General features: G+C 41.7%; 1 protein-coding gene across 5 annotated transcripts in view; it reads right to left on the reverse strand.

The window, feature by feature from the left end:
• PRKD3 (protein kinase D3) overlaps positions 1-14,361 on the reverse strand; it is a 213,384-nt gene that overhangs the window by 3,071 nt on the left and 195,952 nt on the right. For all 5 annotated transcript variants that reach the window (XM_033937717.1, XM_033937718.1, XM_033937720.1 and 2 more), the window contains 2 exons: positions 9,613-9,880; positions 6,651-6,736 (listed from right to left, as the gene is read on the reverse strand). In XM_033937717.1, coding sequence (XP_033793608.1) covers positions 6,651-6,736; positions 9,613-9,880 — 354 coding nt within the window. The remainder of the gene's footprint in view (positions 1-6,650; positions 6,737-9,612; positions 9,881-14,361) is intronic.

The raw sequence follows: 14,361 nt of genomic DNA on the forward strand, positions 1-14,361 counted from the left end.
TCAATTCCGCTATATGTCAAAATTATAGAAGGCCTAGTAGCCAAACTCCTCACCAATTACATAGAGGACCACAACCTACTCCACCCCATGCAATCAGGCTTCAGAACAAACTTCAGTACAGAGACACTACTAGGCTCCCTTATGGATACCGTCAGACAACAACTTAGTACAGGGAAAAAAAATGCTACTCATACAACTGGACCTATCGGCAGCATTCGACTTAGTAGACCACAACATCCTTCTACAGATCTTAGATGCAATAGGCATCTCAGATAAAGTATACTCCTGGTTTGAAGGATTCCTAAAACTCAGAACCTACAGTGTAAAATCAAACAAAGAAAAGTCAGAATCCTGGTCAAACCCCTGCGGCGTACCACAAGGATCTCCACTATCCCCTACCCTCTTCAATCTCTACACTGCCTCTCTAGGAACGCATCTGGATAATCTAGGCATAACCTCCTATAGTTATGCGGATGACATCACCATCCTCGTCCCATACGATCATTCTAAACCTACCATGACAGACAAACTTCACCAAACACTTGAAACAGTCACAACCTGGATGAAAAATCACAAACTTAAACTCAACCAAGACAAAACCAAATTCATCCTCCTAGAAAATGACAAGATCCAAACCACAACCAACCTAGACATAAACGCAATCAAATATCCCATCCAAACCACCATAAAACTACTAGGCATGACCATAGACAGATGCTGCACTATGCAACCGCAAATAAATAAAACAATTCAAAAATCATTCGCAATCATGAGAAATCTGAGACAAGTCCGAAAATTCTTTGAAAGAACACAATTCCAACTTATAGTACAATCCCTAATACTAGGTATATTGGACTACTGTAACATACTCTTCCTTCCATGTCCTGCAACTACGATAAGACAACTCCAAACAATCCAAAATACAGCTTTGAGACTCATCTACTCATTGAAAAAACATGACCACATCACTGAAGCCTTCATAAACTCACACTGGCTCCCAATCCAAGAAAGAATCCAATTCAAATTCTACTGCATATTATTTAAAACCCTACACGGAGACAGCCCATCATACCTGAACAATCGCCTCATCCAAGCACCCAGTACCAGACACAGAAAAACGCACTCCCCATTCATACCCCCCCCAATCAAGGAAGTAAAAAGAACAAAACTACACGACGGCCTCCTAGCCACTCAAGCCGCAAGGCTGGACAACCAGATCTCCAACCTTCTGATGACCACCCCAGACTATAGGACGTTCAGAAAAGAAATAAAAACCACACTTTTCAAGAAATTCCTGAAGCAGCAATAACAACACGACCTCTAAATGCTCTTAAGATCTACAACTTACCTCTCTAGCTAATCATTGTAACTCTGTTTTATGTATCTCATTTCTACCAAAAATTGTACTGGCTGCCAGTAGTGGCCCGGGTTATCTTTAAGCTGGGTTGTATATATTACAAAGTTCTAGCTGGCGATGCTCCTTCCTATTTGATTGAACTATTTTGTTTTTCTACTCAAAAATCCTCTTGAAGCTCTAAAGCTCTTCTGATTTTTCCATTGGCGAAAGGTTGTAAATGAAAAAGATATCACGATCGGATGCTTTCATACCAGGCTGCAATCTGGGATAAGGAGTTTAAATCTTTACTATTGCCATCCGTTTCATATTTGCATTTTAGGAGACAATTGAAGACTTACTTATTTTCAAAGTTCTTGGGTTTCTAGTCTCCTAATTATTATCAATTGTGTATTCCTAGCTAATCACATAGAACTTAAGGTGATGCGGTTTAGAAATGGATTTTTATGTTAAGTTTTATGTTATGTTATGTCCTCAATAGGCATGGAACATAGATGAGCTACTGAAGTTCTCATGGCTTGAACTTTATGTGCGGTGTTACGGCCTTCAAGCATCATCCAGCTTGAGCATAGCAAAAACGAGATACAGTCCACCAGCCATGTGGAGAGGGTTCTCTTGGTGACAGGAGCTCCTAGCCTGTTAAGATCAAACAACAGGAACAGCTGAGTGGAAGTTCTGTGAGGTTTTGTCTAATCCAAATATTAGGCGAGAGCATGTTTACAGTCCAATGTGTGGAGAGCAGATTCACCTGGGTGTGAGTATGGCTTTGGAAAAAAAACAAGGCAGGGAGAACTATACTGTAGATTTATTCAGATGAAATTCATAGATGATTTTTGGGAGGAACTTGGGATGAGTGCGAAGAACCACTCTATTGTGTTAGAATATTTTATAAGGTGAATCTGACACAAGCGTTTGAGTTCACTGGCTCAGCATGCAGATGTAATAGCCACTAAGCTTGAGAGATGAAGATGAGACTGGTTCAAATGGAGACTTCATTAGGGAAGAAGCACATTGAGATTCCATGCCACTAGAAGTTTGACAGATGGCTTGGTATGATAAAGGCCCTTCATAAATTTGGAAACTAGAGGATGTGCAGACAATGGCTTTTTGTCCAGTGAGGCATGAAAAGCACTAATAGCACTGAGATAGACTCTAACTGACTAGAGTTGGAAAGACTAGAGTTGGAAAGGTGCATGAGATAGTCAAGCATTGATGGTATAGGACAAGTGATCGGATATAGAGAGTGATCATTACAGCATACTGTGAAAAATTCACTTGAAAAGATAGCAACATTGAGTGGAAGGTTCAATGATGGCTGACACTGATGCAGATAGTGGGAATACATCTAGGTCTTGGGAGAAAGCTACCACGCTGTGAGCTCAATTTTGGAGCCGCTATGGAAGTTTGTGGATGTTTTTTTAAGACCAGAATCAATGAAGAGAGTAATATTTAAAAGATTCGTACCATATGATTAGACTATTGAATAAGCTTACTATTCTACCAGATTTAACCTGGATAGTTATAATGGATGTGGTTTCTCTATATACAAAAATTTCACAAGATGGAGCTTTAAAAGTAATAGAGAAGATATTAAAGAATCGGGTGATGCCACTGTGAATTTCTACTGATTTCCTGTTACAATTATCTGAGCTTGTAATTAAAAAGAATTATTTCTGGAATAATGGACATTATTGTGAGTAAACTCAAGGGGTAGCTATGGGGGCTAACCTAGCACTGTCAGTTGCTATTTTATATGTAGCAGAGTTTGAGGAGAGTTATGTGTATTCAAGCTCTTTTTTTTTAAGCATGTTAAGCTTTGGAAGAGATTTTTTATATCATTTTTCACTGGGAAGCTTTACTGAAGATCTATATTCCTTTACAACATGGATGAATAATAGAACCCAGCTTACAATTTGTAATGAAGGTGAAGGAAGATAAGATTGAATTTTTTGATCTTTTGATTTATAAAGCTTCAGGAACTTTATATACTACCCTGAATAGGAAACCAGTAGAAAAAAAAATAAATTTTCTTCATTTCTCTAGCTTCCATCTGTATAAACTAAGGGCTCCTTTTACAAAGGTTTTTAACGCACGCACCAAATTAGTGCGCTAGCCGAAAATCTACCATCTGCTCAAAAGGAGGCGGTAGTGGCTAGCGCGCGCTATTTTGCATGTTAAGGCCCTAGCGTGGCTTTGTAAAAGGAACCCTAAAATATAATTTACTGAACAGTCAATTTTTACATTTGAGAAGAGTATGTATTACTTTTGAACAATTTCATAAACAGGCAAGAATCAATTTCTTGAGAGGGGATATCTGAAGAAATCAGTCCGACAAGCCTTCTTGAGCGTGAGATATGCAAAAAGGGAATTATTATTTCAAGAGATATCATCAATTTCAAATGATCAACAGCTGGATTATGTAGTTCCATTTTTAAATATGGCTAAATATCATATGAAAAAACACTGGAATGTATTACAATTGTATCCTTGTTTTAAATATTTTCCAATGATCGCATATAAAACAGGAAAAACAATTGGAGAATATTTTTCATCACAAAATTTCGATCAGGTTGATTATGTGGACCAATATGCAATATATAATGTTTGTGGAAATTGGCAACAGTGTGTTTCAACTTTGGAAGGATCAATATGGGTGGACTATCAGACTAAGTTGCAGGTTCAAGCACTGATTACTACTTCATGCTTGAGTACGAATGTAGTGTATATTATTATTTGCCCATGTAAGTTGGTATATGTGGGGAATAGTAGTTGGCTGATTCGTTTGAGACTAAATAAATAAAAATAATAATAACAGTTTATATACCGCAGGACCGTGAAGTTCTATGCGGTTTACAATGATTAGAAATGTTACAGATTGAGTGAATAAACAAAGTTACAGATTGAATGAATAAACAAAGTACAGATTTAGCGACAGGTGGCTCTTGCACTCGGTTGTTAAGGACTAAGATTGAATAGGTTGGTTTCCTAAGTATTTCAGGAATAGATGTGTTTTCAGGCGTTTCCTGAATTCTCCATAGGTAGTAGGCACAAGCAATTGTTCAAGGTCTTTACCCCATAATGCTGCTTGATGTGTGAGAAGATGTTGATGATGACTTTTAAATTTACAACCTCTAACTGGTGGAGAAACGAAGTTCAGGTGTGAGCTTTGCTTGTGTCTGTTGGTTGAGAAAGAGAAAAGGTCTGTTATGTATTTAGGGGCTAAGCCATAGAGTACCTTGAAGCAAAAACAACCAAACTTGAATTTCACACGTGCCTCCATCGGTAGCCAGTGTAAGAGTCAATAGGAAGGTGTCACATGATCAAACTTCTTCAGTCCACAAAGTAGTCTAACCGCTGTATTTTGAACTAGTTGCAATCGCCGCATGTATTTCTGGGGGAGTGCCAAGTAGGCGATGTTACAATAATCGAGTTGACTCAGAATAAGGGATTGTACTAGAATTCGAAATGATGAGGCATCGAAGTAAGCTCTGATGGACCGAAGTTTCCAGAGGGTGTGAAAGATTTTTCTGATCAAGGAGTCAACCTGGTTTTTCATGGTCAGATTTGGTCCAGTGTTACACCCAGTATCTTCATAATGGGTTGAATTGGATAACTAAGGTTGTTGATGCACATTGGTGCTTTAGTGTCGAGTGGGTATGGTGCTGCTATGAAAAATTTTGTTTTCTCTGAGTTTAGTTTTAGTCTGAATTTGGTCATCCATTGCTCCATCCGATTTAACAAAAATCAAGAATTGTAACATCAAATATTCAAGCACCAGTGGTTCATCATTGGCTGGAAAAAGGTTACCATTAGAGAATGACACTGGAACAAATTTGTCCCTATCCCGTGGAACCTATCTCCATCCCTGTCCCTGCCCTATTGCTGCAAGCTCTGTCGTCATCTGAACTTAAGTGTTCGACACTTGTGCAGATGAGGACACAGCTTGCAGGGATGGGGAAGGAACAGGGACAGAACTCAGGGGGACAGGACAGGAATGGAGATAGATCCCATGGGAACAGGTAAAAATGTGTCCCCGTGTCATTCTCTATGTTTCAGATCTTAAATTGAGAATTATTGATCAAGTTATAGTAGGATGGGAGGGTGGTAACTATGAGAGTTTATTTAAAGATCTAATTTTGCTCTTTATAATTTAATTGAATATGGTTAGCCCATCTGGGCTCAATGCAAAAATTGAAAGGATGACATTGGTGTTAGAAGACCTGTGATTGGTGTAGAGTGAGTCAGCTAATTTTTGAATGAATGTATACACTTGCCCGGAAAATGCTGGCACCATTTTGGACTGTAAGAGAAATGAGTCAGGAGATAACAGTATTATAGAAAGGTGTTTAGAAACTTTTTTAGAAATAGAATTTTGGTATATAAGAAAAACATTTTATAGAAGTATCCTGAAATCTGTCTTTTGACTTTTTAGAGGACAGACCTTGATACAATGTTACAGTGAAACATGAATCATATCGGATGAAGAATCCCATGTCTGATTTTGATTCATTAACTCAAAGATAAGTGAGACATTTGTATTTTCTTAATACTTTAAAAATTATAGATTACAAGAATAGAAGTTAAGAATAATTATGAGAGCCAGTGACGATTTGATGTTTAAATCCCTATCAGTAATGAAATTTTGAGCCGATTAAGGGTGGCGTCGCCGAGGTTCCAGAAGAAATCAAAATTATGTTTTTTAAAGAATGAATACATGAAGCAGTAGAATTATTATTGAATTTTATAAAAGCTGCACATAAATGGGCCAAGTAAGGAGAGGAGGGAAATATTGTTTTTCCATTATCTTTTGAGAGTTAGTGAAATTGCCCCCTTGGAAAAGTGGTATTTTCAAATTTTTATTATTTCTTGATATCCCACAAATCACATAGTAATTAAGTGGCTTACAATAAAATATCATATAACCAAATTAATAAAAAATAACATACAATACTAATAGAAATAACATACAATACAAATAGGGATAAAAAAAGTGAGGGAAAGGAAAACACATTAAGGTTGGGGGATCAGGTAGCTGGTACTTGTATATGTTTCAGGCAGGGGTAGAAGCTGGTGTGGGTATTTCTTAAAGTGCATTTGGTTCAGCCTGCCCAAACCATGCCTCTTATAATCTCTGCAACCAGGCTATTTACATGTGCAAATAGAGACTTTCTGAAATTGCTATATATACATCAATATAATCTAAACATGTGAATGCCACTATTTACATGCTTTTAAAATGATGTCCCCAGTGCTGACTTTTACTTTTAGATTCTAACTTTTATCAATAATTACTTACTTGTAGCCAGGGATGGCTAAGTGACTTATCAACACTGAAACGTTTTCTCATCTTCACTTGAAGCAAATTGTTTATTAAATCAATGGCTGAAAAAAACAAGAGTCTTTAGAAGTTATTCATTAAAATTACTTTTTAAAATGTTTGCAACAACAGAAGAATAAATCTCTCAAATATTATTACATTTTAAAACGTTTGCAATAACAGAAGAATAAATCTCTCACCTTAATAGGTGCAAACGATCGCTGGTCTGTTGTAGTGAACCTAACAGGCTGCCATCGGACTCCACAGCACGTTCCCTCTGCTGCAGACCTGCCCCTTCTCTGACGTATGGGACCGTGGCACAGGGAATGTGCTGCGGAGGTCGACAGCAGCCTGCTAGGTTCACTACAGCCAACCGGCGATCCTCTGCAGGCTGCCTTGAAGGTGAGACCGGGAAGCTGGGAGAGAGATGGTGGACAATGGAATGGAGGGAGAGAAGGAACAGAGGGAATTTAATTGCAGGCCAAATCTAATTACCCTGTGGGCCAAATTTGGCCCGCGGGCCTGAGTTTGACACCGCTGGTCTACAGCAAACACCTACTAGAGATAATCAGCTTTGTTTTCTCTATTTACAAGCAAGATCAATTAGCTACACAACCTGTGGATACAGAGCAATTGTCTACTTGTAAAGACAGTTTCTGCAAATTGTAGGCACAGATGTAAGAGATCTACCTGAACCAGAAAAGGTTTTCAAGGGTGATGATGTGGAGGAACTGAAAGAAATCTCGGTGAACCTGGAAGATGTACTAAGCCAAATCGACAAGTTAAAAAGTGATAAATTGCCAGGACCAGATGGTATACATCCCAGGGTATTAAAAGAACTCAAAAATGAAATTGCTGACCTGCTTTTAGTGATCTGTAACCTGTCACTAAAATCGTCTGTAGTACCTGAAGATTGGAGGGTAGCCAATGTTAAGCCGATTTTCATAAAGGGCTCCAGGAGAGATCTGGGAAATTACAGACCGGTAAGCCTCATTTTGGTGCTGGGCAAAATGGTAGAAACGATTATAAAAAATAAAATTGTGTAACATGTAGACAAACATGATTTAATGAGACAGAGTCAGTATGGGTTCAGCTGACGGAGATCTTGCCTCACAAATTTGCTTGACTTCTTTGAAGGTGTGAATAAACATGTGGATAAAGGTGAGCCGGTTGATATAGTATATCTAGATTTTCAGAAAGCTTTTGATAAAGTTCCTCATGAGAAGCTCCTGAGAAAATTAAAGTATCATGGAATAGGTGGCAAAGTTCAGTTGTGGATTAAGAATTGGTTATCAGATAGAAAACAGAGGGTAGGGTTAAATGGTCATTTTTCCCAACGGAAGAGAGTAAACAGTGGAGTGCCACAGGGGTCTGTACAGGGACCAGTGCTATTTAACTTATTTATAAATGATCTGGAAATTGGAACGACTAGTGAGGTGATTAAATTTGCAGATGACACTAAACTGTTCAAAGTTGTTAAAACGCATGCGGATTGTGAAAAATTACAGGCGGGCCTTAGGAAATTGGAAGACTGGGCATCCAAATGACAGATGAAATTTAATGTGGACAAATGCAAACTGATGCACATTGGGAAGAATAACCTGAATCACATGCTAGGGAGATGCTAGGGAGAATCTCGAAGAGAGCATGAACTCGAAGGCCTTGAGCATGCACAGATGCTCAAGGCCCAGCAATCAAGAAGACGCAGATCTTCGGGCACCGGCACGTCCTGTGCGTTGGTGCCGGTGCCAGATGGGGGTAAGCAGTGTGTTTGGGTGGGTGCTGGGGGATTCCAGATCGCGGCGGGGGGGGGGGGGGGGGAGGTGCAACGCTAAGCGTAGTAAACACTTTATGAGTGTAACAGGTACAGACTTAAGACTTTTTGCCTGGATTCTATAAGGGCCGCCAAAAGTTAGGCACCTAACTTAAGCATTTTATGTGGTTTTAAGTGGTGCAATGATTGGTTGCACCATTAAAAAGCAAGTTTAAAAATTAGGCACCACTAGGCGCCTTCAGGGACCAGTTCCTGGATCCATGGTGCCTAGTGACACTGAAGCCCAGAAGTGGGCAGGTTTAGGTGTGGCGCTGGACTTCTGCATCACTAGTCATGATGGCCGCGATTCTATAAAGACCCTAGGTGCCGGAAACGTAGGCCTGTGAAACCCTGGCCTACATTGTCGGAGCCTAGGGTCCTTGCTAGGAATAGGAGTGTAATACTTTGAAAACCAGGTAAAACAAAACCCTGTGTGCTTTTTCAGCCAAACCCAATTCTTGCCTGCTTTTCTTTAAGATGCAGTAACAAGGGGATAAATTATGAATTAATGGTCACATAATGCCCTTTAGCAAAAAGGGTCTCTAAAGTGCTTTAAGTTCTTAACACATAGCACTCAAGAACAAGCCACAGCAGAAACACATTAATGCAGTTTGCGGAGGAGGTGGGCTTTAGCCTGTTTGTTTGTGCAACCCACATGTTAGTGATTTTTTTTTTTAATTTTGGGATGAGTTATATCATGGGCAGAGAGTGAGCATTCCTGCATTATCCAGCTAGCATGTTACAGTTAGCATGTGCTAACTGGATAATACAGCTAGCGCAAGAGTACTTACAACTTCCCAAAATAGAAGACAGTAAGAACATAAGAATAGCCTTACTGGGTCAGAGCAAAGGTTCATCTAGCCCAGTACCCGGTCTTCACGGTGGCCAATCCAGGTCACTAGTACCTGGCAAACCCCCCAAAAGTAGCAACATTGCATGCTACCGATCCAGGGCAAAAAGCGGCTTCACCCATGTCTGTCTCAATAACAGACTATGAACTTTCCTGCAGGAAATTGTCCAAATCTTTCTTAAAACCAGCTACATTAACTGCTATGTTAACTGCTGCCGTATTAATTGATTGCAGATTATACAATAATGTTCCCATTAGTATAATATCAATTCTTTCACCTTCTTCTGAAATTTCTTTCCATGGGCTGGGTGGATACATAAATGCTGCATTCTGGATTTGGTCATTAATGTCTTCATCTTCATTAAATGGAAATGTACCACTGAGGCTCACATAGACAATGACTCCAACTGACCACATATCTAGAGAACGATTGTAACCTTTACTCCTAAGGACTTCAGGAGCAAGGTATGCTGGTGTCCCCACCACTGATCGTCTGAAAGATTTTTCACCTATGATGCGTGCAAAACCAAAGTCACATAGCTTAACCTGGAAGAAAATAATATTTACAGTGAAAAAATATACTCTGTAAAATGAAAAAGAAATATTTCCATAAAATTACACTATAAAACAATATTATTACAGAATCATATGACTAAAGTAAGATAAACTGCAAATGGTCTAAACTCAGTGACTAACCCCCTCCTTTACAAAGCTGCACTTAGCATTTTTAGCGCCGGCCAGAGCAGTAACAGCTCAGACGCTCATAGGAATTCTATGAGCGTCAGAGTGGTTACCGTGGTGGATGGCGCTAAAAATGCTAGCTCGGCTTTGTAAAGGAGAGGATAAAGGTCTAAATCAGGGGTGTACTTCACTGGGCCGCATTAGCCGAAAAAAATGTTTCTGGGGCCACCAAACTTTCAAACGCTGCAGCAAGACACAGGAGGGAGCCGGCAAGATGGTAAACACCCGGGGGCAGCAGAGGAAAACACTGCATCGCTCTCGACCAGGGCCGCACAAAATACTTCAGGGGGTCGCATTCGGCCCTCGGGCCCCAGGTTGGACACCCCTGGTCTAAATAAGAACATAAAAACATAAGAAGTTGCCTCCGCTGAGGCAGACCAGAGGTCCATCTTGCTCAGCGGTCCGCACCCGCGGCGGCCCTTCAGGCCTAGTTGCCTGAACAGTGTCCCTGACTAATCATGTAATTGTCTCTAGTCCTCTAATCCTATCCCTATAACCTACCTCTACTCCTATCTGTACCCCTCAATCCCTTTGTCCTCCAGATACGCCACGGATATGCCACAGAACACTAGTGCCGTAACAAGTGGCTAAGTGCACTATGAACTGTTGTGGGTAAGTACTTTAGAGACGAGGTTTGGGAAGGATGCAAGAGAAGTTTGGTGAGGCTTAAGAATGCATGAGAGAAGCAAAGGTGAGATGAGCGAGGTAACGTGTGAAAGATGAACTGGTAGGTGGGAGTGTGAGGCAGCATGTGCCCACACATCGCCAATCAGCTCCAGGTCGCCTTCTCTGTCACGTGGCAGGGACACAGAGGGGACCGTGTAATGCATGGTAGTTGCGCCTCTGAGGAGGGAACTGGGCCCACTTCTCAGCCTCTCTGGGACGGACACTCTCAAGCTTGTCCTTTGCTGTTTTCCTCTGCATTTCCCCCAGTCACTGTTTTCTTCCCTGAGACACACCTGTGTTTTTCCCCCCCTTTCTGTGAGCATTTTACTGTGAATGAGTGAACTAAGCTTTTCCTTTATTATTTTTTTAAAACGTCTAGCACCTTAGTTTTCTACATCATACCTATAGATCATACCTATGCAAATTAGGGTTTTCTTCACTAACATTAAATGCAAAAAAAAAAAAAAGAGAAAGGCTTCAATGCTTTGAAGATGAAATGTGGGTATGTCTGTATCATATACATCCAACACTGAAAAAGCCGCTAAAAAACATGGAAGCTCATGTTTCACACAAACACACTTACAGTATATACTCGAATATAAGTCGATCTGCATATAAGTCAAAACCCCCCCACCCACCCCCACAAAATGGTTGACTCAAATATAAGACAGGGGATTAATATTCAAGTGCCATGCCCTACCAGGATCTGCACCCGTGTCCCTGCCTCACACCCACCCCTGCCAGGATTTGCACTCAGCCCCCCTCCTTGCCAGGTTCTGCACCCAGCCCCCCTCACTACTTGCCAGGCTCTGCACCATGTCCCACCTTCCTGCCTTGTACCCTCTTCCTCCTCTAGTAGTAGGCCGGGACAGGAGGCATCCCTTCCGTCTCCTGTCCTGGCCGATACGAGCAATTTTTTTACCCCTCTCCCCCGTGTACCTTTTCTCGTATTCCTGGTGGTCCAGCGGTGTATGGGCAGGAGCGCCCCTCCTTCCAATCTTGCAGCGCACAGGTACACAGGAGCGAGCTTCTCAAGCTCCCACCTGGCCCTGAGCTGCTCGTTGAATGGCTGCCGCAAGTCCCGCAAGAACTGGCGGCAGCCATTCAGGGAATGGCGCAGGGCCAGGCAGAAGCTTTGAAGCTTACTCCTGTGTACCTGTATGCTGCTGGCCCTGAGATCGGAAGGAGGGGCGCAGGGCTGGAGCGTGGAAAGCTTGCTCCTGCCCATACACTGCTGGACCACCAGGGATATGAGAAAAAGTACGCGGGAGGAGGGGGATAAAAAAAAAAATTGTTAACATTGGCCAGGATGGGAGGGATCCCTCCTGTCCCGGCCTACCAAAGGCCTGCATCCAGTCTGGGAGGGGGGGTCAGGTGATGACCTGAATATAGGATGAGACCCCCAGTCTGAAGTCTGGTGCCAGGATTAGCAACATTGGAGACCTTAAAAGAAATAATAGTTTGAAAAAGAGGGGCAGGACCATGGCAGAGGCAATGTGCTTTGGAGGCCAATGGCAGCCTGCTAAGTTCGCTGTGTAGGCTGCCGTAATTAGGTCAACGATGGTCACAGGTGGAAAACAACCTCTCTCGCTGGGTCAGGAAGCACCTTGGAGGTAAGGCCCCGCCCGTCGCATTTCTAGTGATCAGAGGGCAGTAAAAGTGCCTCACTTTAGAGATCACAGGAAAAGAAAGAAGGAAGAGGGAGTAAGAATGCCTCATTTAGAGATCACAGGGAAGAAGAAAGTAGGAGGAGAGTGAGAGCGCATCCCTCTAGAGATTACAGGGAAGAAGAGAGTAGGAGGAGAGCAAGAGCGCATCCCCCTAGAGATTACAGGGAAGGAGAGAGCAGGAGGAGAGTGCATCTCTCTAGATATGACAGGGAAGGAGAGAGCAGGAGCAGGAGGATAGCAAACTGGCGGGACACCGGGAAGGGGGGGGGGGGGTGAGAGGAGGCTTCCGAAGGACCTTGAGGAAGGGCAGGAAAACAGACTTGAACACAAGGCAGATGCTGGACTAGAGGGGGTAAAAAGAGTAAACACTCAAAATGTTAGCGTAAGGATGATATAGAGAGGGAGAAACCTGAAACAAAAGGGAGGCAGAAGAGAGGGGGACAGATGTTGGACTTGGGAGTGTATAGAGGGAAGAGAGAGATAAAGAGACTGCAGAGAGGTGTAATGATTCTGGACCAGGGAGGGAGGAAGGAAGGAGAGAGAAACAGAGAAAGACCTGGAAGAAAGGAGAACAAATGCTGGACATGGGGATGGGATGGGGGTTGTAAGCAGAAGAAAGACAGCTAGAGACAGAGACCTAGACCCAAAGGGCATGGGGCTGGATTGTGAAAGAAATGCTGGATGCACAGTGAGAAAGAAGTCCAACCAGAAATTAATTAAATCACCAAACAACAAAGTTAGGAAAAATGATTTTATTTTCAATTTAGTGATCGAAATGTGTCAGTTTGAGAATTTATATCTGCTGTATGCATATGAAAAATAAAAGGAAAAAATTGCATTACAATTAGTAGAGGAAGGGGGACAAAGTGCAGAGCCTGGCAAGGAATGTGGGGTTGGATGCAAAGCCTGGCAGGGAGTGAGGAGACTGGCTGCAGAGCCTGGTATATGTTAGTATAAAATTTGTTTCAGAATGTTTTTTTTACTTGTTTTCCTACTCTAAATCTAGGATGCGTCTTATGGTCAGGTGTGTCTTATGGAGGAAAAAAATATGGTAATATCTGTTTATCTTGTATATCTTGTTAATATATCATATAAAATTAATAAAAATACTTTTTCACAGAAAAATACTTTTTCACAGAAAGGGTGGCAAAAGCATTATTTTTTTTACAGAAAGGGTGGTGAATGTGTGGAACAGCCTTCAGGTGGAGGTGGTACAGACAAAAAGTGTATCTGAATTCAACAAAGCTTGGGATAAGTGTGTTGGATCTCTAATAAGGGAGAGGAAGGGATACTAGATGGCATGGTTAGGCATACTAGATAGGCCTTATGGTCTTTATCTACCTTCATTTTTCTATGTTTTCTATGCTTTGTGCTTGAAGAAACCCTGCAGTGCTCTAAAACTATCCCTAAACCTACCCCTAGAAGCAGGCAGGTTAGGGAAACTGCTGTGCAGAATTTATCCCCAGTGAAAGGCAACCTAAAAGGGACCGATTATACTTGCCTAGTTCTAATGTAGGGAATGCTAAAAGCAAAGAACTACAATGACCAGCATGCACTGGGCAGGTGATAGCAAAAGCCACAAAGGGATTAGCTCCTTCAATCAGCTCTGCTGGGGACAGGGTTAATGAGTAGGGAAGCTTTCCAGGCTCATTAGCAAAGCACCAGAGAACCACAGGTGTTTTGAGGGGCAATCAGCCCAAGCTAGGGAAAAGGGGGTGGTCTCTAGGCCAAAGCAGGTAGAGGCAGTGACAGCTAAAGCCAAAGCTTACAGAATACCTGAATCCTAGGAGAGAGGCAGACCTGTGCTAGTCAGGATTCAGGAGACAGAAGCCAGCATTCCCCACAGAAAGCAAGAAGTAAACCTCAGGACTGAAACTTCTAATTATTCTTCTGAAGGTAATAATGAATCTGATACAGAAATGCTTGCAAATGATGTTGAAATGAAACCCG

The sequence above is a fragment of the Geotrypetes seraphini genome, chromosome 3 (assembly GCF_902459505.1).
Source record: "Geotrypetes seraphini chromosome 3, aGeoSer1.1, whole genome shotgun sequence".
Taxonomy (NCBI): Eukaryota; Metazoa; Chordata; class Amphibia; order Gymnophiona; family Dermophiidae; genus Geotrypetes; species Geotrypetes seraphini.